The 23,511-nt window shown below is 39.4% G+C and overlaps 1 protein-coding gene across 3 annotated transcripts in view; it reads right to left on the bottom strand.

The window, feature by feature from the left end:
* Positions 1 to 4,099: 4,099 nt before the first annotated feature.
* Positions 4,100 to 23,511, bottom strand: part of LOC122988930 (spermatogenesis-associated protein 16-like) — a 116,569-nt gene continuing 97,157 nt past the window's right edge. For 2 of the 3 annotated variants that reach the window (XM_044361606.1, XM_044361608.1), the window contains exons 11-12: positions 5,860 to 5,955; positions 4,101 to 4,523 (exon numbers count right to left, since the gene is read on the bottom strand). In XM_044361606.1, the coding sequence (XP_044217541.1) occupies positions 4,359 to 4,523; positions 5,860 to 5,955 (261 nt within the window). In that variant the 3' untranslated portion in view covers positions 4,101 to 4,358. Of the gene's footprint in view, positions 4,524 to 5,859; positions 5,956 to 23,511 lie in introns of all 3 variants that reach the window. The other variant, XM_044361607.1, reaches the window with a different exon arrangement.

Raw genomic sequence — 23,511 nt, 5'->3', positions numbered from 1 at the left:
CTAATAAAAGGAAACATCAGGTCCATGTGTTCAACCAGCTTGTGAACATGAAGCAGACACAGTGAGATGAAGACAGCAGCATATGTTGATGCTACCAGTGTGATGCCATGTGATTGGCCATCCCCTGGGGAACCCCACTTGCTGAGTAGCCAGTGATTGTCTGTTGGGTCGATGGTTCTGCTGTAGTGAGTGACAACTTGTGTGCACAAGAAGAGGCTTCCTCCCACTGTTTACTCACACACTCTCACCCCGGAGATGCATCGATCCCTCCGAATACTGAAAAACACACACATGAACACAAGACAGGGTGGCTGTCAGATACTCAGCAGTCACTTGTAGCTGACTCACAGAAAAGATGGGTTGGGGTTGGGGGCGGGGGGGGGCTCGGGGGGGGATGTTTGTTTGATCTGCGTCCTGTGTCCCCTGAGGGCTCCAGTCCGTGGGAAACAGGCGCTGCCGGAGTCTCGTGGTACACTCAAAAATACCCTCTGTCCGCCACCTGATGAAGGAGAGCTGGTTGACTTTGTTCATTATTGATGAGCAATGTTCACAAGCTAAGATCCAAAAAAGGCTTCACACTGCATATTCATTGATTTGTAGATTTATTCAGTGCTTTTTTGTTTAGGAAGGGGGCAGCAGGTCCTCTACACTGCAAAGGAGAGAGCGACAGCATAAGAAAAAGCAGAGAGAGTGAAGTAACAACGAAAATGTCTCCAATCAGTTCAGGGTCTGGACCGGAAAACTAGTTTATTACTACTTGTTTTGATCATTGTTCAGCTATGATAACGCTGTACTCAAAAAGTAATTTCTGAGATCTCTTAAAACGGGTCTAAACACAGTGGTGGAAGAAGTATTGAGATCTTTTACGTAAGTAAAAATAGAAACAACACAGTATACAAATACTTCAGCAGTAAAAGTCCTGTATTTTAAATTTTAAGTAAAATTACAGATGTATTAGTTGTAAAATGTACTTAAAGGATAAGGCTGGTGATTTAGTATGTTTTTTCTTATTGTCAACAAATCTCATCTGCAGAGCCAAACCAACAATGAACCAAATTCAAAGCCTGATATATCTTATTCCTCTGTACCATAGACCTTTTATTGTTGTCCAAAAACTATTAAAAACACATAATTGAGCCCCACAGCTGCACTGGGTGACATGTTCCTTCACCCTGAAAGCAACATCTACTGTAGTTTGTTTAGAAACTGCTCCAAAGACTAATAACAGTGATCACGTTTTCAGTCTCAGGAGAATAGTTCCTTGTACAGCAGACGCCACTGAGCATGTGCGGGAACACTTGGTTGTTTGTAAGTGCCTTCCAAAAAGAGAAAATTATAGTCATACATCCTCTACTAAGAATCATTCCCCATTTAATTAGCCTTCATTTTGCCAGTGGTCCCATGGAAGCCTCTTGAGGAGTCCTTGAGTCCCCGTGAGACTCTACAGTGAGAACCCCACGGCGCAAAACACACCTGAACTGTTTGATTGGCTGCACAGCATGCAAAAGCCAAACATGTAGAAAATATGATGCCTTCATTAAAACGATGATCATATAAGAAAAAGAAAAAACTAGTGCGTGTGTGTATGTGTGTGTGTGCATTAATGCCAAGTGCCAACAGGCCACTTTCCATCTGAATGAGACAGAATAAACAGCTCATTATACATGAACTGAACACAAACAGGCACATACAATCGTTCAGACTGTTCATCAAGGCTCGGCAGTATGGAGGACGACCTGACAACTAGTAAACAAGTAACAGAGCAGCGAGAGAGGAGGAGGGATGAGGACAAATAGAGGCAGAAAAAAAAATAAAAGAGAGAGGAAGGGAAAAGATGGAAGGCTTAAATCAGTGAGAGAAAAGCAAGGCTGTGGCACATCGATTTATATGTGCCACGTAAGAGTAATGCTACTGAGGACGGAGAGAAATGAAAAGTACAAAATGGAAGGAGGAAAAGTGTAGAAAAAAAAGGTCTTCAAAGCAAAGGAAAGGAGCTGGGAGAAATGAGGAGCAGCAACAGGAAGAGGAGGGCAAAGTTCTGTTATTTTAGTGGGAGTTTTTGGCAGCCACGACCTGCCTCTTGGTGGACAGTAGAATGTAGTAGTATGTCATAGTTCTTTCTGAGTAACCTCTAATGCTTAAGGTCAGAAATACACACACCTCCATATCAGCCATGTTTATGAAAACTATGTCATATATCAGTCGTATGTCAGTGTTTCTGGGATCTTTTTGGGGGGGGGATGGCAAAAACAGTTTGGTGTGGATTCACAGCTTGAATGGAAACAGTCTTAAAAACCCAATGATGATTAACATTTGTGGACATGGTTATTACTACTCTCATGCTGTATGTATGCAGGCATGAAAATACCACAGAAACACCTTTTATCTCATATTCAGTATCAAGGATTGACTCAATACAATTTTTGAAACGGTACTACTGTTTTACCAATTTAGAGCTCAAAAAGTGCATCACACCCACTCATAATACTACTCAATTAGCATTTCAATAGGCCACACTACAAACATATTCATACAGATGTATTCTGATATTAATACACTATAATTGTGGATATAGGATTTATGGAGTTATGGATTGATGGAATTGTGGATTAATAAAGTTATGGCAAATTATGGCAAGTGGAATCACTGTATAGCACGTTTACAAAAGACCATGTGCACCAACAGCATGGTAAACATATGGATTCATAACATTTCACACGGCTTTCAGGTTTATTGAGTCTGTCATCACTTAAAAGCTGTGAAAAGATGAAATTAAAGTTTACTACAGTATCTCCACCATCTGCTGCAGGTTGATAATCAGCTGATAGAGATGTCTGCCACCTCATTTGATCCTTGCTCTCCATTCAACTGGGCCCTTGAAAAAAAAAGTCTTTCTGAAATATAACATCACATACGTATTACATGTTAAATATATCACATCTACTCTCTTTCCCTGGCAGTTAATGAGTGGGGCTGTTTACACCATATTCTAGCAACTAGATTAATCACAAGTTCTGTCCTATTCAGTTCAGCAGCTGACAATGATTGATCCATCGCATTGTAGGTTTGCCTCATGGTAATTGATGACAGTGGCATGTTATCTGGAATGTCTGAAAATATGAAAAAGTTGGGATCAGGAAACGGCTTGCTCGGTCATATTCAGGTGGGCTGTGTGAGAACAAACTCACCACACAGTTAGAGCAGTGTTAGCAGTACTGCTAGTCAAACAGCAGGTTGAAAATAGTTCAGTAATTACACATTTCACCCAACTGAAGTTGTATTGTACTGAGTGTGGACAGAGCAGACAGCATCAGCTAGATTGCAGCACAAGGATTACAAGCCTGGGTATAGTTGCTCATTAAGAGACTTGTTTTTAGTTAAATTCAGTTTCTCTATCCTGTGTAAAAAGTAAGTACATTTAAAAAAGAAACAGAAGAACTACTGTATTAAATAATTTACACTCAAATGAAGAGAGAGTGGGTTATGTGAGAGCTATAGGGTTTTACTTTAAGTCTGGACTTGGAACCCTGACTGTCTGATTCTGTGGTTCTCTGGTTGAAAGAGAAGTGAACTGTGATGGGGAACAGGGAGTTCCAGAGACATATAAGCAGGAAAAAAAATGCGCCACTAGTGAATTTTCAACTGCAGTGGTTGAAAGACCAGAACTGTCCCATACTGCTGAGCTTCATGAATGTTCGTCTGCAGAAGCAGATGGTTATGTTGATGTTCTATGGAATGATCAGCATGCTGTAGTAGCCTGTGGGAGTGAATCTCTTGATGTTCACTGTACTTAACATGTAGGCTAAATATTTGAAATGTCCAATTACATTGCATTAGGCTAAATTGCTGTTAGATTGCTCCCTTTTCATGGGGCTATTATTATTATTATTATCATTATTATCATTATTAAATAAATGGATGTGGGTTCCTGGAAATTTTAAGACCTTTTCCATTTTCATGCAACCTGACAATAAGTGCACAGCCCCCAGTGTCATCAGCTGGGCTATAATCTTCCTGGACATGACCTTTGTCACTACTGTATACTAGTATGAAATCAGGAATCAAGAATCACAAAGGGTAAAATTGTTTTCATATATTTTATTTACAGTAATTTCTATATCTTATAAATCACAATTACATGCACTTCTAATATATAATCTCACATCACATTAACATTCTAGGTTATGCAGTACTTACTCAAATTCCCTACAAATAATCATTTTGTGCAGCCAATTTAAGCTAATGCTGGTGAGCCTCTCATCTGATTGGCGGTTTCTGATAAAATTGGATTAACAGAATTCAATACATCACTTTCAGTGATGTTGCTAGGAGTGATTTTCCTCGTTGATGAAGAGCTTTCATTGGCTTTTCTTTTCTGCTGATGAGCTACAGTATGAAGCTGTCTTTGAACTGCTGGGAGTCAGGGTTTTAGCAGAAGGTGAGATCCTCTTGACTACTTTGTGCTCAGTAGCAGGGGTTGGAAATAATTCCCTGGAGATGCTGGATCTCTTCTTCCCTTTGGCCTGCAAGCAGAAAACCAGGAAGTAAGCAGCATGTAACAAATGATAGGCTAATGACTATAATGGCTATAACTGTTATGATTATCTGTTGACTCCTCCTGCTCTAATACATAATTTCCTATTCGTACAAAACAGTACATTGATGCAACTGAGACAATGTTTGTAGCATCCTAGTTTTGTCAGTTGGCTCAGTCTAAGTAAGAACTACTCTAGTGCAGCCTGTTTTCATTTAAAGATGAATAAATCTCCACTTAGTAAACACTTAAGTTATAACAAGGTCAAGCTTGAATTTATGACAGCTGGTGCAACCAGCTGCTGACTACAAACAATACAAACATAGCTGCTATGTCTTGTGTGTGTGTGTTGCACCTTGCACAGGAGATTAGACTTTGCAGAGGGTGCCACCGATGCATGTAAACAAACATCTTGTAGGTCAGTCTGTGACAATGACATGTTTTAGATTGACTCTTCTGTATGTGAGCAGCTCTGCACTGCTAAACACTGTATAGTGTAAATGAAGCCAATACAAAAATGACACTGACCAAAGAAAAGAAAATGTGATCACACTCTACATTTTGACACCACGCTACATTATTTAGCAGTTAATGAAGTTGCTATAACCATTAGCTACAAAGCATCATGTAACACAGCGAGGGCCAAAACATCCTACTTGGCAATGCTATGCACAGATATGACCAAGGTCAGTCTGAACAATAATATAATAAGTCTTCTAGGTCTATTGAATTCTCATAAATATTCATAGGTGGGGTGAGCGTACAGGTCGACATGGGCTGCGCTCAGTTTCTCAGTCATGTCAATCGTCAGAGCAAAACATGCTGATCATAAATATGCATCACGCAGGAAGGAAAAACTATAAATATTCAATGGTGTCTTTAAATATCATGGACTTGAGATGCATGCAGCCACCCACCCCCAAACTACTGCAAACACAACTACAAAGGTTTCCAAAGCTTGAAATTCCTGTTGACTCTCTTCCTCATGTACTCTGTTTGGAGCAGCGGATGTATACTGCCTGATGGCAGATATTAACATTTAATGGCAGTTAATGTGAGCACTGGGTGCTTTTTATACAGTGACATTAGCTGTAGCGAGATAGAAGCCCTGCTTCTTTGCAAACTTAAATCTTACTGTCATCAAGCAAGCAAAATTTGATTATGAAGTATATTCAAGGGGCCATCACTGTACAACTGAATACAAGTTACTGTTTTACAATGCAGATAAAGGTTTGTTAAACAGGCCACTCAAATCAAGTCAAACTCTTCATTACATATGCAAACCTGTTATGTTTATAGTCAAAAAACAAAAGACTGGCCCTTACCTTGTCTTTGTTCTTCTCTCTGCTCTGATGTCTCTGAGCTTTCTTGCGGAGGTATTTCCTCCCCACTGAATGAATGAGATCCTCCAACCAACCAACCTGAGTACACACAGACACAGACCTCAGATACAGGTTTATATCACTAGTTCACCAAATCTAACCCCAATCTTGAGGAGGCACACCTGTTCTGTAAACTGAGAACTGTCTTTGAGTTTCAAGGCGTCCTGGAAGCAAGTTGGGATATAAAATATCAACAAATAACTACCATTTGTAACCCTCAATAGCCAAACAGTGTTTTTCATCCCAGATTTTACTAAAAGCTTTGTTTTTAAATGTTTGTTTCATTTACACTGACTGATACTAGATAATGAAAAATGATCCACTCTGTACGAGTTCAATGAGAAGCTGCAGCACATGGGTTAGATTATCTTTTAAGCTTCCCTTTGCAACATTCAACATTTTAATGAGGTCAAAGTTGAAAATCATCCATGTTCTTTAAAGTTGTATGCAATAAGTGTGCATTAACAGTTAAACTGCTGGTGCACAAAACACAAACATACTGTACATAACCCCAAATATGTTGGTGCATAATGACAGAGAACTACTCTAAATTGTAGTATAGTACAATGTCTCCATTATTACTGTCACTTGCATTTATTACAATGTTACACAATGTTACAATTTCATTTGGCAGATGCTTTTATCCGAAGCGACATACACATGAGAGTTAATATCTAGTCAGGAGAGAACAATGCGAGTAAGTGCCATAAAGCTAAGTTCAGGTCCAATAGGATGTAGATGCAAACAGGCAATTTATTTTTATTATTATTTACTTACTAGAATGGTCCCATTCAGTTAGTCATATGAACATGATTCAATGCATGCTATAATGCTACTGTACTGTGATCATTGACATAAAATATTTTGATTAACCAGAAGAAATTCTGTTTGCAGTCTGGGGTCATTAATTAAAATGACAGCTCTGATGGAACTCAGGATTTCTTAAGATGACTGATGTCTGGCATGTGAAGAATCACAGAAGGTAAATGTCTCTTGGATTCTGGTACCATGTTGAAAAATTTAGATATTAATGAAGTCACTGGTACTGTGTGATCTGTGCAGAAATTTTCTGTAAATTTTCTATACAACCCATTAGTCATAAACTTTCTTTTTAGTTTAGATTGAAAGGTCTATCAAAATACAACTTTAAGGCAGACTAACAAAGTGAAAGGGAAAACTCAGTATACATGAAAGGTTTTTTGAGTTTGTATTTTTGGAGAAATGTGTCTGCCCTAGCCACATGAGGAAAAAAAAAAAGACCAAACTGACCTCACCCCTGGGTGCTAAAACAAAATCGGGAAGTCTATCTTTAATGGGAAATTGTATTTTGCTGTTTTCAACTGGGGTCATCTGACGCTTATGTTCCTTGCCCTTTTGGGATTCTTTTGTGCTGAGGTTGTCATGCTCCAAGAGATTAATTTCCTAAAAAAAAAAGCTGCCTGTAGTTTTTATTAAATGTTACCTAAAGTATTTGTTAAAAAAATGTTTTTAGCCACAGATGAATCCACATTTGTTGTTCTAGTGAGTCTTTCTGGCAGCAGGACGGTGTGTAGCTCATTGATATGTTTTTAGCCCTGCTATCAGCATGGATCCAGCAATAGAAATGTTGGTCAAATGGTTGCTCCACCACTTTGGTCCACACTAAAATATCTCAACAGTTATTGGATGGACTGCTGTGTATATACATTCATGGTCCACAGAGAATTAATCCTATTGACTTTGGTGATCCCCTGATTTTTCCTCTAGTTCCACATGAGGTTACTTTTGGGTGAAATGTTTTAACAACTGTTGGATGGTTTGCCACTGATGAAATTTAATTCACATGTTCATGTCCCCCACTGGATGAAATGTAATTACTTTAGAACTACCTAACCTGACTTTTCATCTAGCACCATCATCAGGTAAAATTTACAGTTTGTCCAATACATTGTTCTATGACCAAATGCTGATGAAATAAACTGCATTTTCATCAGCCTCAGCTACACTTTGCGTTCATTAATAAATGTTATGATAGTCGCTGAGACCAAGCACCATTGTAAATAAGTCGCCCTCTTATCATCATTGGACATAGACTTTGTTTCTGGTTCTGGTTGACAGCTGGTGGGTTGTTTGTATGCTCTCTCTTTGTAAAAAATTAGCAGATTACTCAGGTTTCAACAACATTAGATCAGCCTGATCTACTCACATGTAATTTTATGTAGTTTTTCCAAGTTGTATCACAATAAAATGACGGAGCAAAACTGAGGATGAACTTGTTTTGTTTTGCTAATCTTGTGCACCCAACAAGAAGCACCAAGGGAAACTACAGTGTACCAAGATGCTACCAACCTCCTTTTTTCTGGAAAAAAAAAAAAAAAATTGCCAAATTTGAGCAAATCCCCTGATTCTTTCCCCTATAATAGTACAGGCCTGGTGGCCCGCCAGGCCAACGAGAACAGCAGCCAGGCCAAAAAATATTCTTTTAAATGCCAAAAATAACGCCAAATACCCATTCATTCGGAAATCAATAGCGTTTGGGAGCCTCTGAGCAGCGCTGTTTTGAAACTTGCGTCAATGTCTGTGTCGTTGCCTGGGAAACTCCAGGTAGAGTAGCTCCTTTTAAGGAATAGGGCAGTGTGTAAGCGAGTGAGTGGTTAAGTGAGAGAGTGAGTGGCAGAAAAGTGACGGTGATGTGAGCAGAGCAGAGGAAAAGGTTAGCAGTAAGTTAAATGTACAGTACAAACTACAGTGTGTCAGTTAAAAAATGCTGCAGCTTCTCAAGACCAAGAAAAGTCTTGTCTGTTCTTTCTACATCTGCTGGAAAAGTGAAGGGGGTTAGTCCCGAAGTCAGCAACAATGGGTTAGCCTAACCTGAAGACGCTAAACAGAGAAATAGAGAACGGAGAAATGTGTGGCTGTGTGCACTGGTTTTAGAACAACTTCTGTAAGTGCTCTTCTAAGGGTTACACATGATTTATTAATGGCTGCAGACTCTGGATACTGCTCTGTATTGGTGCTGCTTTGCCTTAGTGCAGCACACCATCGATCACACTTTGCTAATTAATAGACTCAAGGATTGGGTGGGCATTTCTTGAACAGCTCTGGAGTGGTTCTTCTCCTATCTGTCAAATAGAAATGTTATGTCTCAATTGATTCGTTCACCTCTTCACCTGCACAGACAACTTGTGGCATACCTCAAGGATCAATTCTTGGACCAGTTCTGTTCTCTCTCTATATACTACCATTAGGTTATGTCATCCATCACAATAATATATAATTTCACTGTTGCAGATGATACACAGCACACTTCAGAGCTGCTTCACTGATGTGAGAGACTAGACGTCACAAAACTTTCGTAGTTAAACTCTGACAAAACAGGTGTGCTTCATCATTGGCCCTGAGCACCTCCACAATCAAGTCCAGCCACTGCTTGATACCCTTATCCCAAATATTAAGGGCACTACTAAAAACCTGGATGTTATCTTCGACAGTGAGCTAAGCTTTCAACAAAACACACACACAAAAAAATGGTACAAGCATGTTTCAACCAACTCAGGAATATTTCCAAGATCAGAGCAATGTTATCTTGTAGCAATACAGAGAAAAATATTCATGCTTTTATATCTCCATGCCTGGCCTATTGTAACACCTTGTTTACCAGTGCCTGAGCTATAGCCAAACTTCTGACGAAGACCACATCACCCCAGTTTTAGCCTGTTTGCACTGGTTACCAGTTTCTTTTAGAATCCATTTTAAAGTCTTACTCATGACTTACAAGGCTTTACATGGCCAGGCACCAGAGTACATCAGTGAACCCTTGCTATCCAAAAAAACCTCTTAGATCTGCTGAGTTAGGCCTGCTAGCTGTTCCAGAGGTAAGGTCAAAGGGTGATCAAGCTTTTGCTGTACTGGCACCTCAGTTTTTGGAGCAGTCTTCCAGTTCATATTTGGTCTGCTGACACTGTTTCTGCTTTTCAATCCTGTCTTAAGACACATTTTTACAGACTTGCCTTTTTGCCTGACAACTCGTCTTACAGCTTTGTTGTGCAACCACCTGATTTTAAGTTTATTTTAATAGTTTCTCTTGTTTTACTTTTGGATTCTTCCATAGAGTCTTTTCATTGTGTGCTTGTATTTTGCTGTTCTTGTGTTTTTCTTTTATATTTGTGATTGTTTATGTGGTGCTGTTTATGAAAAGCACCTTGTGCTCCTGGCTTGAGAAGTGCTATACAAATGAAATGATTATATTATAAGCCTCACAGAGCTGCTAGCATGGCTGTAGACTCTCAGTCTTGTTAATAGTTTTTGGACAACAATGGAGCTCTTTGGCAAAGATAAATAAGATATCAGGCTTTGGTTACTTGTTAGTAGAGTCTATTCTTTGTTGGCTTTGGTGTTTTCATGGGATTTAAAATTCATGAGTGAGCTTCTTGTTCCTTCTACTTGTGAAAAGTTGCCCAGAATACAAATGTCATTGTTATTAAGATATAGGAAGTATATTCATAAGCTTTGCTGTATTGGAAGCTTTGCTCGCAGTATAAATTAGGGCTGAACAGCACTGAGCTCTTCCACTACAGGCTGTAAACTAGCAGAGAGTAATACTGTTTGGACAGGAGGCACCAGGTTATGAATTGGCTGTTTGTGAGCCAAAATAAATCCCCCATTTCTCTCTCTCATTCTCTCCCTCATTCTTTCTCACTTCTTCTCCCTATCCCTTCAGCCTTCCCCTCCTCTCACACAGCTTTAACTCCTCACTGCCTCCTCTCCTTTTCTTCTTATTTGCCCCCTTTTCCCTCGCTTTTCTCCGTCCGTCAGGGATGTAATTACCTGCCTGCTTTGGCTTCAGCACTACCATCTTTCATTTCGCAAGGCTGGAGTGTAAACGAAGGGAGCAGAAAGAGGAGAGAAATTTGAAAGTGAATAAGTGATGGAGAGGTGAATTAACTGGGTTTTGTGGGACAGAGACAAAGCACACACACATGCTCACTAGTGTGTGTGATGAGTGACACCTGTCAGGCTGACAGTCATATCTGTCGGCTGTAATCATCGTGGGCACACAGACAAATGCAGAGAGTGATGGGGGCTGTGCTGGGAGGGATTCATGCCCTGCATACATATTCCCACCTTCCTCCACTCCAGAGTGCACAGCTCAGCCTATGTGCATTTAAGTCTGTGTGCACACCACTGAGCTGGTCCACTTGAACAAACAGTGTGGGTGGTTTGGGAGGTGGCAAATTAAAATAAACAAACCTTTTCAGCCACCATGACAGCTTCTGTACAGCATATAAAGTCTCACTTTCAATAAACGCTTAATGCTAATGTACTGTTACAGTTTCTCCACTTATAAGAGGAACAATATACACAAGGCACAGAGTTCACAGTTTGCTGCACATTATATTGTTATGTGAGTTTGTTTAAAAGCCCACTATGATGGTAGATTACTTTTTGATTCCTCATTAAGCATAACATTTGCAAAAACTTGTGTTTTTTGGTGTCACTTTCTCTTGATCCCTTTTGGTTTGCATGTTGCAGCTAATAAGCTTTATTAATGGTTAATATATCAGACAGCACAGTCCATTGGAGGGATTATCCTCCAATGAGCCCTCCCATTCATTTGGGGACAGTGTGTTTACATGTAGAGAATTCCAGCAAAACAACGAAGTGTCGTCCGGCAAAAAAGTTTAACCGGGCTCAACTTTTATTGCAATATGACGCAACATCATCTGGCAAGGGGCTGCATTGAGTATCAGTGTTTTGGCATCTGATAAGCCTTTAAATGCATTTATCTGTACCTCCAACTGGACTTCCTAGATTTAATTCATTGTGTGAATTTCAGGTGCGGCTCAATTACATAAAAAGTCAATGCAAAGATGCAAATTTATCCAGGGCGGTGTGAACTGAAGCGAATACGCATCCATGCGTGTTCAAAATGTTTCAACTTGAGCACATAGCTATCCCAGAGAAGAGAGGAAAAGGAGAGAGACGGGGTGGGGGGGGGGGATAACAGAAAGAACCAGAGTTTCTGGTGAGCTCTGAGTTCAGTCAGAGGCTGAACTGAACACTAACACAGAAACACAGACACCTTCCCACAGACGCGGTCGCGTCATGCCTCTTTTGCTAGCTAGCTGATACAAGAGTAGCGTAGCTCCGTTAAGGTATAGGACAGTGTGTGTGTGAGTGTGAAAATGTGCGTGTGTAGTTGTGTGGGCGCAGAGAGTGACAGAAACGTGACGTGAATGCGAGCAGAACAGAGGAAAAGGTTAGCAGTAAATTGTCAGTACAGTAATAAATGCTACAGCTAAAGATAAAGAAAATACTCATCTATCGAAGGGGGTTAGCCTCGAAGTTAGCAACAACGCATTAGCTTAACTTGACCAGGCTTGCTTAAGGTAGACTGACTTTTAAGGCGGACTAGCAATTCTCATTTTAGTGTCAGTCTCAGCTCCTCTTTAAGAGAGAATCATCATAACTGATGTGGTTTGCAGTTCGAGGTGTCCTGTCAACAGTTTTACAGACGTCTCTCTTACAGTGGTGGTCTATGGGGAAAATGCTTTTTGGGCTGCAGAGGTATTTTTCGTTGCAATACTGCGAGTGGACACTGGGAAAAATTGGCTGCAAGGCTGAGCGGTGGAGCCCTATCCAGGCGCTATATGTTGCTAGATGATGTCATGTGTTAATTTGCATATCTATGATGTCATGACGTAATTACATTCAAGATTTTAAAAAATCTAAAGAACATTAATTTAAATTAAACTAAACTGACTGTAACTATTTATATCTAAATAGAGCAGCTTCTCAATGTGCATCTAAATCTACCTATAGTATTAGTAAACTGTTGTATCGACTCTAACTGAAGTATCATTAATAAAGAGATGATCATGCACCGGATTAAATTGAAATAAATTACTGTCTATTTTGACAAAACAAAATCAAACTTAGATAGTAAAGTTAAATCATTTAGAATAAAAACAATGAGGATCAATGATTGGTCATTAGGTACACACATTCACAGCTCATTCATGACTCTGTCTGGCTGATGATTGGTTGCTGTTGCTCTGTCCCACCTACTGAACAGTCAATCCAGGGAGCTACATTATATTATTCTATGAGAAATACTGGCGTCTCCCTTCAAGTAGAGGAATTAAAGTCTGTTCAAAAAGTTGCTAGATATGTTGCTAGCCGCTTTTATGAAAAAAAGTCGCTAAAGGGGTCTGAAAGTCCCTAAGTCACTAAGTTGGCAACAGTGGTTTGATGTTGACCATCTGAGAGTAGCGTGTTAGCGTGCTAATTTGCTAATTAGCACTGAGCACATAGTACAGCTGAGGCTGAATCATTAGTTTTTCACATATTTGATCATAGAGCAAAGGACGAGGTGAAATTTTGACTTGATGATGGTTAATGCTAGATGAAAAGTCAGGGGTTAGGTACTAAAGTCACTTAAGTTCATCTTGTGGGGAACATTAAATGTTGGTACCCGTTTTTATGGTTATTAACCCTATATTTGTCAAGATTTCATTCTGGACCAAAGTGAGGACTCAAAGAGGACCGCAGATTTGCAGATTACAGTGAGGTCACATTAATGATTGAAGGCTTCACTGTCTGAAAGAAAAGAAGGAATAATTACAGCAACCAATAACTATTTCATCATACATTCAGGCACTGAGTATTTTATTAAGATAGACTTGAAAAAGTCAGAACTTAACCTTCAGGATAAAGAGAAAATGTCTGGAAGTCGTCAGACCTTAGTTGCCCACAAAACCTCATGTTAACATCTTCGAAGATACTGATATATATTTTTGGATATTTCTGGCTTTGGGGTAGGATTTAGGATTGAGGATTTTCAGGCAGGCAAATGAGACATCTGACTGCTCACAATGTAATTTCATTGTACCCTCTGGCATTTAAGTAAAAGAAAACAACATGATTTAGTTGACATATGATCCATATTTTAGCTGCATGATGCATAAGTCACATTTTTGTATTATAAAATACGGTGCCAAAAATATCATTGCACCCTCATGGCAGAGGGCCTCTACCACATCTGCCACTATTGGTGACTGGTAGTGATACTGCAATTGAACCTGAAAGGTCACTGGAATGTGCAGCATCTTGTATCTACTGCATCAATTTAATACTAGAGTATTAAGGCTTATCCACAGTGGTTACAGATGCATACCAGCTTTGCTGCCTCAGCTGTCCAGGCTGGACCCTCAGCGGGACTGTAGTGACATGCTGCGGCCCGACATACCACTGCTCTGAAGTGAACTCCTCTCAACCATAGAAAGTTAACAGCATAATTTAAATGAAACAACCAGGAGAGTTAGCTTGTTTGTCCTTGATGCTGATGATATCAGACTGGTTAACCAACAGCCACAAATGGACGTTATGACATGGAAGAAAGAAGAAGACGTCAGATAACGTGAGTCAGATACAGCTTCTCTCTCTCTGTCTCTTTGGTCACTAATTTCATCTCTGATGGTTATATGTCTCTGTGGCTGTTGTGTGAATTTATCTCCTTAACAAGAATGCAGCAGAGATCATATAATATGTTGGTAGTTTGCTTGTTGGAGTTACAGTGAGCTGTCTGGACTCACTCATTCATGTGGAATTGATCCCGTTTTTAATCGTTTTTTAACAGTTTTTAATTTAAGTGGTTGTTCAGTCACCTGTTGATGTTGTGTGATTTATGAATGATTGTGCAGGTCTGGCTGCTTGCTTGTAAGAATTCCTTCATTCATGTTTGTTTTTAAGCTGAACTGTATATTTAGTAATAAACTTAAAGTAACTAGAACTGAGACATTTTAAATACTAAAAGTAACTAGATTAACAAGTGTTAACATGTCATCTTTGTAGACTATATTTGGTATGTTGTCTATATAGATTAGAATGTGTAAGTCATGTATTTGATACATGCATTAATACTTTTTGATGTGAACCTACACTTTTAGATCTGTGAATGTTTTTAGTGTTCAGTCTTTCTAGTATTCAGCACTGATCTGAACCTGTATCACATTATAAACTTTGTGCTGCTTTAGTTATTTCTGTATACTAAGAAAATACACAGGAAACACGTGTAAATCATGTGATATGTTTGTTTTTGATGAGGACATAAATCTGTTGTCACAATAGAACAATACTATAAATTTGAAGTTAACTTTTTTGGTAAAATGACACATCTGAACCACTCCACAGCTAAAATGAGCTTCATAAAGATAAGTTGATAAAGATAATAAGTACAGATATTTGCGTTTTTATTCTAAAATATAGTTAAAATAAGTAGACCTACAAGTTTTTTGTTCAATAAAGAGAGAAATAGGGCTCCTTCATCAGTAGTAGCATACTTTTTGAAGTTTAATCTTTTATTTTATACTTCTCATGCATAAATAGGTGCCTTTGCCAGGGATAAAAATCATAGCCAATGCACCAAATTACACCTGGACTCCCCTAGGTGACTTCATGCCTTCAGCACTTGTTATGGACACCAGTAGAAAATATTTCAGTCAAAAAATGTTTTCTCACCAGCACCCATGCCTGCAGTTTTCAGATGTACAAAGCACATTAAGAGTATGACATGATCACACGATGACATCACTACTTGTTCATCTGAGAGAATGGAAATTGTTTCATGGGCCTGTGGTTGAACTTATATGAACTACTGTATAATACTCTCTTTAACTGAACCTCTGTTGCTCTGTCAGTCCACTCAGACCACAGACAGTGCTGTCAGAAGTAGTATCCAACAACCCTGCTAACCTTTCCAGCAGGAACATTAAAACTCCTCCCTCCTCTCTCCTACACACAAACATATACAGAAATATTTTTAGGACTATGAGTAATGGATACATGAAGTGTTATGTACATCGCCCACACACAAACTAAATTGGCATCTCTGTGGACAAGAATGGAAGTGAATTTAAAAGGATACATTATATTGAGTGGTAGCAGTCCACTAGCATATACTGACCTTTTGAAAAAAAAAAACCCACTCTGAATTATAATTTTCCTACTATAATGCCCCGTCTTAGAGGTTTCTAAAACTTGTATCATGAGTGCACCACCTAAACACTGATTCAATGACCAGCATAGGTCAAAGCGACCTGGCAACAAGAGTATTTGCTTCTCCAGAGATTGTAACCGGACCTTTTGAAAACAACTCTCTATCTTTGGCTTCATGAAGTGCTCTGTGTATTATTTGGTAAAGAACAACTCCTTATCTATCTCTTCTGGTTATGCAGCTGTTTATTTAACCTGAAGTGCTGTGTGTATTGGTTGGTACGATTCCAGACGCTATCATGTTCAGCGCAACCAGTGTAGTAAATATGAGAGTACATAAAAATGCATAGGCTATATTTTCAATATTATTAATTTCAGTGAACAAGTAGCAAGATTCACATCACATTGACACATACATTTTATACAAAGTTTTGTTTTAGTTGATCTCTGGCACATATTTAAACTCCAATTTCAATCAGATTTACAGATTAACATTTTTGAGTCTAGTAAGTGTTTTTTTTTCCACATGGAGAGATTATGTTGATTTATAGGACAGGTCTGGACTACACATGAATTTTGTTTGTACCGAAAATTATAAATAAAAGAAATGATCTCTTAAAGCATACACACATCACTTCACATCTCTTTATACAACTGATTTTTTTAAAATTTATTTGCAGCATCATATCTCATTCTGGCCTTATTTATACTTTCTTTATTATTCAGAAGTGACTATGATATCAGCATAGACATCTGTATAGTAAACTGTCCTCCTGCCCATTTTGGCATGTTAATTTGCCAGTTGTCTGTGTGCCTGGTTCCCCAAGTAGAGAAAACTATTTTCTGCTGTTTGGTATTGTCAGCGGGATATTCATAAAACACCACATCAGCAAGGCCATGCCTCAGTATAATAGTTGGCAGTCCCAGCACTGTGTTGGGATGTGTGTGTTCAGTGCTAGTGCGGAACTCACAGAGCACAGCGAGGGATAGTTATCAGCTTAAAAAGTTCACTACCATCACACCACAGACATAAAAATGTGGTCTGTTCTAATTACTTAGCAGGTAATCTGATGTGTTCCTTTTAAAATGACCTAACTTTATAGTACTTTTACACCTAACCCTCTGTCAAAATGTAGAGTTGCAACACATTCTACAGACTTTTCTGAAGCCTGTCCTCCTTTCAATGTGAGGACACACACAGACTTGTACACACATGTGCACTGCTCCAAATGGCCCAGAGACCTTTTCTACAGTGTCTGCATTGTTGAAACAACCACTGCAATCAATAAACACCACAGGGCTCATTTATCAAGCAAGATATTAACGAATTTAGAAGGGTTAGGGGGTTAGGGTTAGGGCCAGGGTTAGCATTAGGGTTAGGATTAGGGTTATGGCTAGGGTTAGGGTTCAGTCGACAGAAAAACCAAGCATCTGGTTTTCTTTTTAGGTACAAGAAAACCGGATTTTAAGAAGTTGCAGATGAGGCATCTTAGGAGAAACATGACAAAGCTTAAGAGATGCAGACAAACGGACACAAAGAGGGAAGGGAAAGAGAGGACCACAGGAAAGGAGGAATAAAGAGCGAGACAGAGAGGGAGGAAGGAAAAGATGAAGGTGAATTGGAGAAGAGAATAAAGTGGGGGCCAGTGTCTGGAAATAGACCCAACAGAGACGAAATAAAAAAGCACCACCATCACCACTGCAGCAGAGCGGCACAGTCCGCAAATTCCCTTATAGATATTTTATGGAGCGGAAAACATTCGGTGCACCCTCACTGTTCTGGCCAGAACTGGGATGGAAAAGAGGCCAAAAGAGGAGAGAGGAAGAGGAGAAAAAAAGGTGAAGTGGGCTGCAGTTATTTTTATGTAATGGAATTTTAACGAGGGGCAGCAGACATCAGGAAATGGCTCAGTCAACTCAGAGAGCAAATATACTGTAAAATATATATGGCTGCTGTTGTGTCAAAACATTAAAACTTCAGGTTGGGAATTCTGAAAATGTTTTGGGTCAAGTTAAGTTTTTCATGGTTGCTCAATTGTGTGCAGAGTTCATTATGAGAGGGGCCAACAAAAGTCATTCAAAACATAAGTGGCCGTCTGTTGAAAATAGAAATGCACATTTTCTCCAACCATTCACTCCTCATTTTTGGAGTTTCTTCTCTTGTGCAATTGAAACATACTGTTGGACAATGCCTCAGATAAAGCATCAGTCTTACTTTTGAGCATTTTGGCATTGTAGCCTTAAAAACAGCTACTGTGGGGTGTACTGTTAAGTTGTTATTAGCGCCACAAAACGTCTAAAGGAGGATGGTTGGTCAACAAAGCAATGAAGCCTTGAGATGGGAGACTGTTTTTCATTTCCTTTTTTCATTCCAGTAACCGTGTCTTTTAAATGAATAGTTCCATATTTTGGGAAATGTGCTCATTCGCTCTCTTGCCAAGAATTATATAAAAAGATCAATATCAGAGTTTGAGCCAGGAGGTGATTAGCTTAGCATAGCATAAATAGGCTTCTGGAGGGGGAAAACAAGTTAAAAAATACACCTACCAGCACCTTGAAACTGTAATACGTGGTCTAATATTTTGCATGTTTTCTGAAAGTATTTTTAAAGTTTAATCTATTAGATTTGTCTGTTTTACATGCAAAGATAACTTTTTTGGGAAGAAAAATGGTTGCTTGTATGACTTAGAGGTGACCCTGGTAACAATCCACAAATAAACTGGGGTTTTTAAAATAACTTTTGTATAAAATTTAATCTCTACTCCAAATTTAATCCACTCTAGCGGCTGCTTTGCAGCCGGTGGAATCAAGCCGTTAGAGTGGTGAGTCAGTGTATTTTTGACCTTCAGACAGTCAGTCAGGCTAGCTCCTGGACTTCCAGTCATGATGCTGAAGCTAATCACCTCCTGGCTCTAGCTCAGATATCCCTCATATTTGTGTGTTAGATGTAGGTGCAATGCTGGTTTGCATTGGAACCAGTGTTAAGCCCAGAGTTGCAGCTTATAGTCGTCGCCATCTTTTCCGTTTGAGCCAGGACCTTCCAAATAAGGAGTGCGGGGCGTTGCCTTTCACGCTTTGGAAACAGACCCCGCTACCTCAGACCCAAACTGACACTAGCTTACCTGGAACACTGAGCTTGTGCTAGCTAACACGGCAAGTATTGTTATCAAGTAACATCAAACTTTCCAAAATATTGCGACAATAGTCCGACAGCGCAAGTCCCAGAGCTGGGGAGCGAACTGTCAATCACAGCTGTCAATCAACAACCACTCAGCAGACATCAAAGCTACTATACATCTTTATATGTTATTATCTGAGCAATAATTTCCAAGATAACCACCAGCACACTTATTAGAGGACCTGAATTTAGAGATTGAGACCATAATGACTCATTAAAAAATGATTGACTTACTATTTCATGAGGGAAGTTGATGCTTTTTGAATGGGATTTTTTTGAAGCCATCATCTAGTGACCATCAGTGATATTGCACTTAAAGGGACTTCTGCACTAGCTTCAATTTCAAGCAGTGGTTCTTTGCGCTGGAAAACAACACATTTTGTTGTTTAATTTAGACGATCACAATGTGGCAATTGCACAGAAAATAGTCATCATTTTTCATCAGATTGTTAAGTCCCCTTTTTTCTAGTCTCTCCAGTTCTTAGGGGTTTTTTCTCTCTTCCTGTTACCCTGCCTCTGTCCTCATCACTAAATTAGGAATCATGGCAAACGGCTCAAAGCAAATCACATTTTTTGGCAGGATACTGTGATTTCATTAATTAAGTACATATGGCAGTGGGAAATACTCACTTCTGATTGCTTCACAGGTGTTTGTTAAAATCATACACCGGGTCAACACAGTTCTGAATCAATGTGCAATTATTATATTGACATGAAGTTAACCATAGCAACAAAAAATCAGCTCAAACTCCATACTTCAAAGCCTTCCACCTACTACATTACAATTCAAGTTTTTAATTTGTATATTTTTATTTTAGATTTAGCTGTTGATTTTTTTTAACACAAATAAACAAATCATTCACTCTACAAAATATCAGTCAGTTTCCCAGAGCCATTTGAATATAAATACAATACATAATAATATAAAATACATCTACAGTTTGAGCACATCACTTACATATCCAATCTTTTTATATTAATGTGTAAGAAGGATGTTTCAGCTTTCAGTCTTGAGCAGCCCATTTTTAGCATCTGTTTTCACATCTGGCAAAATCTGTTGCAGCACTGACAAAAAGTGTCACAAATGAAGGGGCCACAAATTTTTTACTCAGACATGCCATTCACAACCACTAATAACAATATACATGAAAGACACATTTCTATTTTGTATCTGTGCAACTATTTACCTACATGAAAGCAACTGGGTCAAATTGATCCACAGACATGATTGTTGTATATAAATGTAGTATAGACGTATTACAACACATCAGTGTGTCCAAATTTCACACCAAAGGTCATCACCATAATTGAGGAAAAGAGATGGTAGCCAGTATTTCAGACAACTCCAAAGTAGAAATGGGTCATATTATAGGAGGGTTAAAAAGGATGGATAAAGAACTATTAAGATTGATTCTATTTTACAAGTACCACTGTATGTGTAGCACTTTATTTAAAGATACAATATACAAGTTGTGGAAATCCAGCTAGTGCTAGCATGAGACCACTCTGCTCCTTCCCTCCCTCTCCCCTCCTCCCTAATGCACTGGGAGTTTGCTAGTCTCTAAGTAAGCCATAGTGATGTCTTCCAGCAGCTAACGCTAGCGTCGAGCCTCAGTACAAGAGGAGTGGTAGGCTAGAAGTGTGCTCACATATTGATTGACAGCCATAAGCTCCCGCCCCTGACTCTGGCCTTCTCTGAGTGGTTAAGAGGGTGAGGGTCGCTTAAAAACTTGAGAAGGGAATATCTCTGTACTGCTGCCAGGCTGTTCAATGAGCCTTTGACAACACTTCTCCACATTAAGATGCGCTTGGGAGCGTATTTCTACTAAATATAAGAAAAACATACATACCGTAGCTTTAAATACATATGCTGGGCTCTTCAGATTAAAAGCAGCGCTCTGTTTGAAGTAGATATTCAAACATAAAAACAAAAATCTGTTGAAAATGTTGTTAGCCATTTGTAATAAAGTCTTTTTGATGAACTCTCTTCCTCTGCCTGAGTGCACCTGAAGGTGGTGAGTATTCATCTACTCATCTTTTTGTCTTGACTTTCAGATCTCTCGCTTTTCTTAATAATAAGGTTAAGTAAAGAAGAAGATACATGACTTTGTGGTCAGTTATAAATATGGTGGAATGGCATCTCTCTGGCTTTTGATGTTGAAATTGTGGACAACGCGAGAAGAGCCAATTAAGGTTTTAATCCAGGGATGCAGTAATGGCAGCAAATGGCGGGCTAATCAAGCCATTAGGATGATTCGTTACAACATAAATAGTGGTTACACGCAGACAGGCAGGAGGACAATGCAGTTTGGATGCAGTCGTAGCACAGCGGCTGATGGTGTGATTAATATAGACCATCAGTAACAGCAGCCGTCTCGCTTCACTGAGCGGCAGACAGACTCACCTAGCGATTCCCCGTTCTCCCAATACACACACACACACACACACACACACACACACACACACACACACACATACACGTTAATGCACATGTGCACAAACATATAACACTTATCCCATTCTTTATCGAGTCGCAGGAGAGGTAGTAAAGGAGGGAGCTGTAAGTACTCTGCCTTTCTTTCTTTCTTCCTTCTTTTCTCTCAGCCCACACACTCCCCTCCTCTTCCTCTTCCACTACGCTACACTGCCTCAGAAGCCATCAACTCTACTCCACCTCCATTTTTCCTCTCTGCCTCTCTCCGCTCTCTTCCTAAATCACTTAACTGTACTAAATCAAAAAAAAAAAAGTCCCTCACATCTTTACCTCTCGCTTCATCCAGCTTTCACTTTCAGGGAGTTGGCTTATGGACGTGTTGAGTTCAGGAATGTGTGAGGACTCTTATGCCTTTAAGAAGGGTGTAAGGTGCCTGTTGTGCTATTTAAGTAATTAGTAGAGAAAATGTCTCGATGTTGGGGCTTTCATACGTTGATGTCTGGAGAAAACTGAATAAATATCACAGGGGAAGTTTAGATATTTCACTGTTTCAATGGTTGTTGGCATAATACTGGCTTGTATTCCTGTGACATGTGACTGCTGATATTTCAGTACAGTAACTTACACATTTCAATAGTTGCTAGGAAACTTCTCTCACTCTGATGGCAGTCTCCAGGCCTTTATGCAAGTAATATTTCTCTGACTGTCACATCCTTTGACCACCTCTCATATTAGTCATAGACTGCTTTGCCTCAGAAAGAGGTTTTTAAGCATCTAACTCCATATCAGACTGTATATTCCTTCTATTTCTGTCACAGTACAGCACTCTGATGACACGTCGTCGGCAGCTGTCGTAGGCTAATATTTTCGAGTCCTGTAATACAAGGACTGGTACTGATAAATGTATTATGTTTTCGTCTGGTTATTTCTGACAGCAGGACAAGAAGCTATGCAGTGTAAAATTCTTCTTTTTACTCTTAGGTAACATTTTTATGAAAGAACTTGTCCACAATCAGAGCAGAACAAACTACATAGTAGTTTAGGGGCGTTTAAGCTAATGATCAAATCTCAGTCAAGGCAGATGGACGCCCACCTAGAGCCCGGTTCCGCTTGAGGTTCCTTCCTGTTAAAGGGGAGTTTTTCCTTACTGCTGTGGCTAATTACTTGCTCATGGGGGAATGTTGGGTCTCTGTAAAACAAAGAGTACACTCCAGACGTGCTCTATGTGAAAAATGCCCTGAGAAAACTTCTGTTGTGATTTGGAGCTATGTAAATAAAACTTGGCTTGACTTAACTCACCTCCTCATGAACAGGCTGAAACCAGTCATTTATTTAAGTTTACCTTTAGTGAGCCTGGTCAAGTTAAGCTAACGCGTCGTTGCTAACTTAGAGGCTAACCCCCTTCGATAGATGAGTATTTTGTTTGTCTTGAGGAGCTGTAGCATTTATTAACTGACACACAGCCTGTACTGTACATTAACTGCCAGATTGACAATGAATATTGGGGAAACACTGGATGTATTTCTTGTCTAGATTATATATTTTATAAATGCTGTTTCAATGTTTGGTTCTCAACCCAGTGTGATAGTAATGTCACTGTGTTATTGTCGAATATATGTTTGTGAAGAAATCCTATTCCTAGGCTAGTTGAACTCTTGACCATTGCTTCTCTCTGAGGGTTGTTTAGTAACCTTCAGGGTTAGCTATGAATATTTCTGTTTCTGTAGAGTGATACTCAAGAACTGACTGAGTGCCAAATCGCCAGAGAGAGAGGCTGATTCTAGGTGGTATGTGCTCTCTCTTAGAGATATGATGCATTGTACTTCTGATTGTATTATTTCATTACATTATTTCAAAACCTGACAACACTCTTTGTGTGTTCATTGACTGATCAAGCAATTCTCCACTACGTTCTCGTGGGTGGCCCGGCTCCTCCAATCCACATGTGGGATTGTCCTTGGGCAAGATACTGAACCCCAAATTGTGCCATCGATGTGTGAATGATTAGATC

Source organism: Thunnus albacares, chromosome 9 (genome assembly GCF_914725855.1).
Source record: "Thunnus albacares chromosome 9, fThuAlb1.1, whole genome shotgun sequence".
Lineage (NCBI taxonomy): Eukaryota > Metazoa > Chordata > Actinopteri > Scombriformes > Scombridae > Thunnus > Thunnus albacares.
The sequence above is the reverse complement of the archived record's forward strand: the minus strand, read 5'-3'. Positions and strand labels throughout refer to the sequence as shown.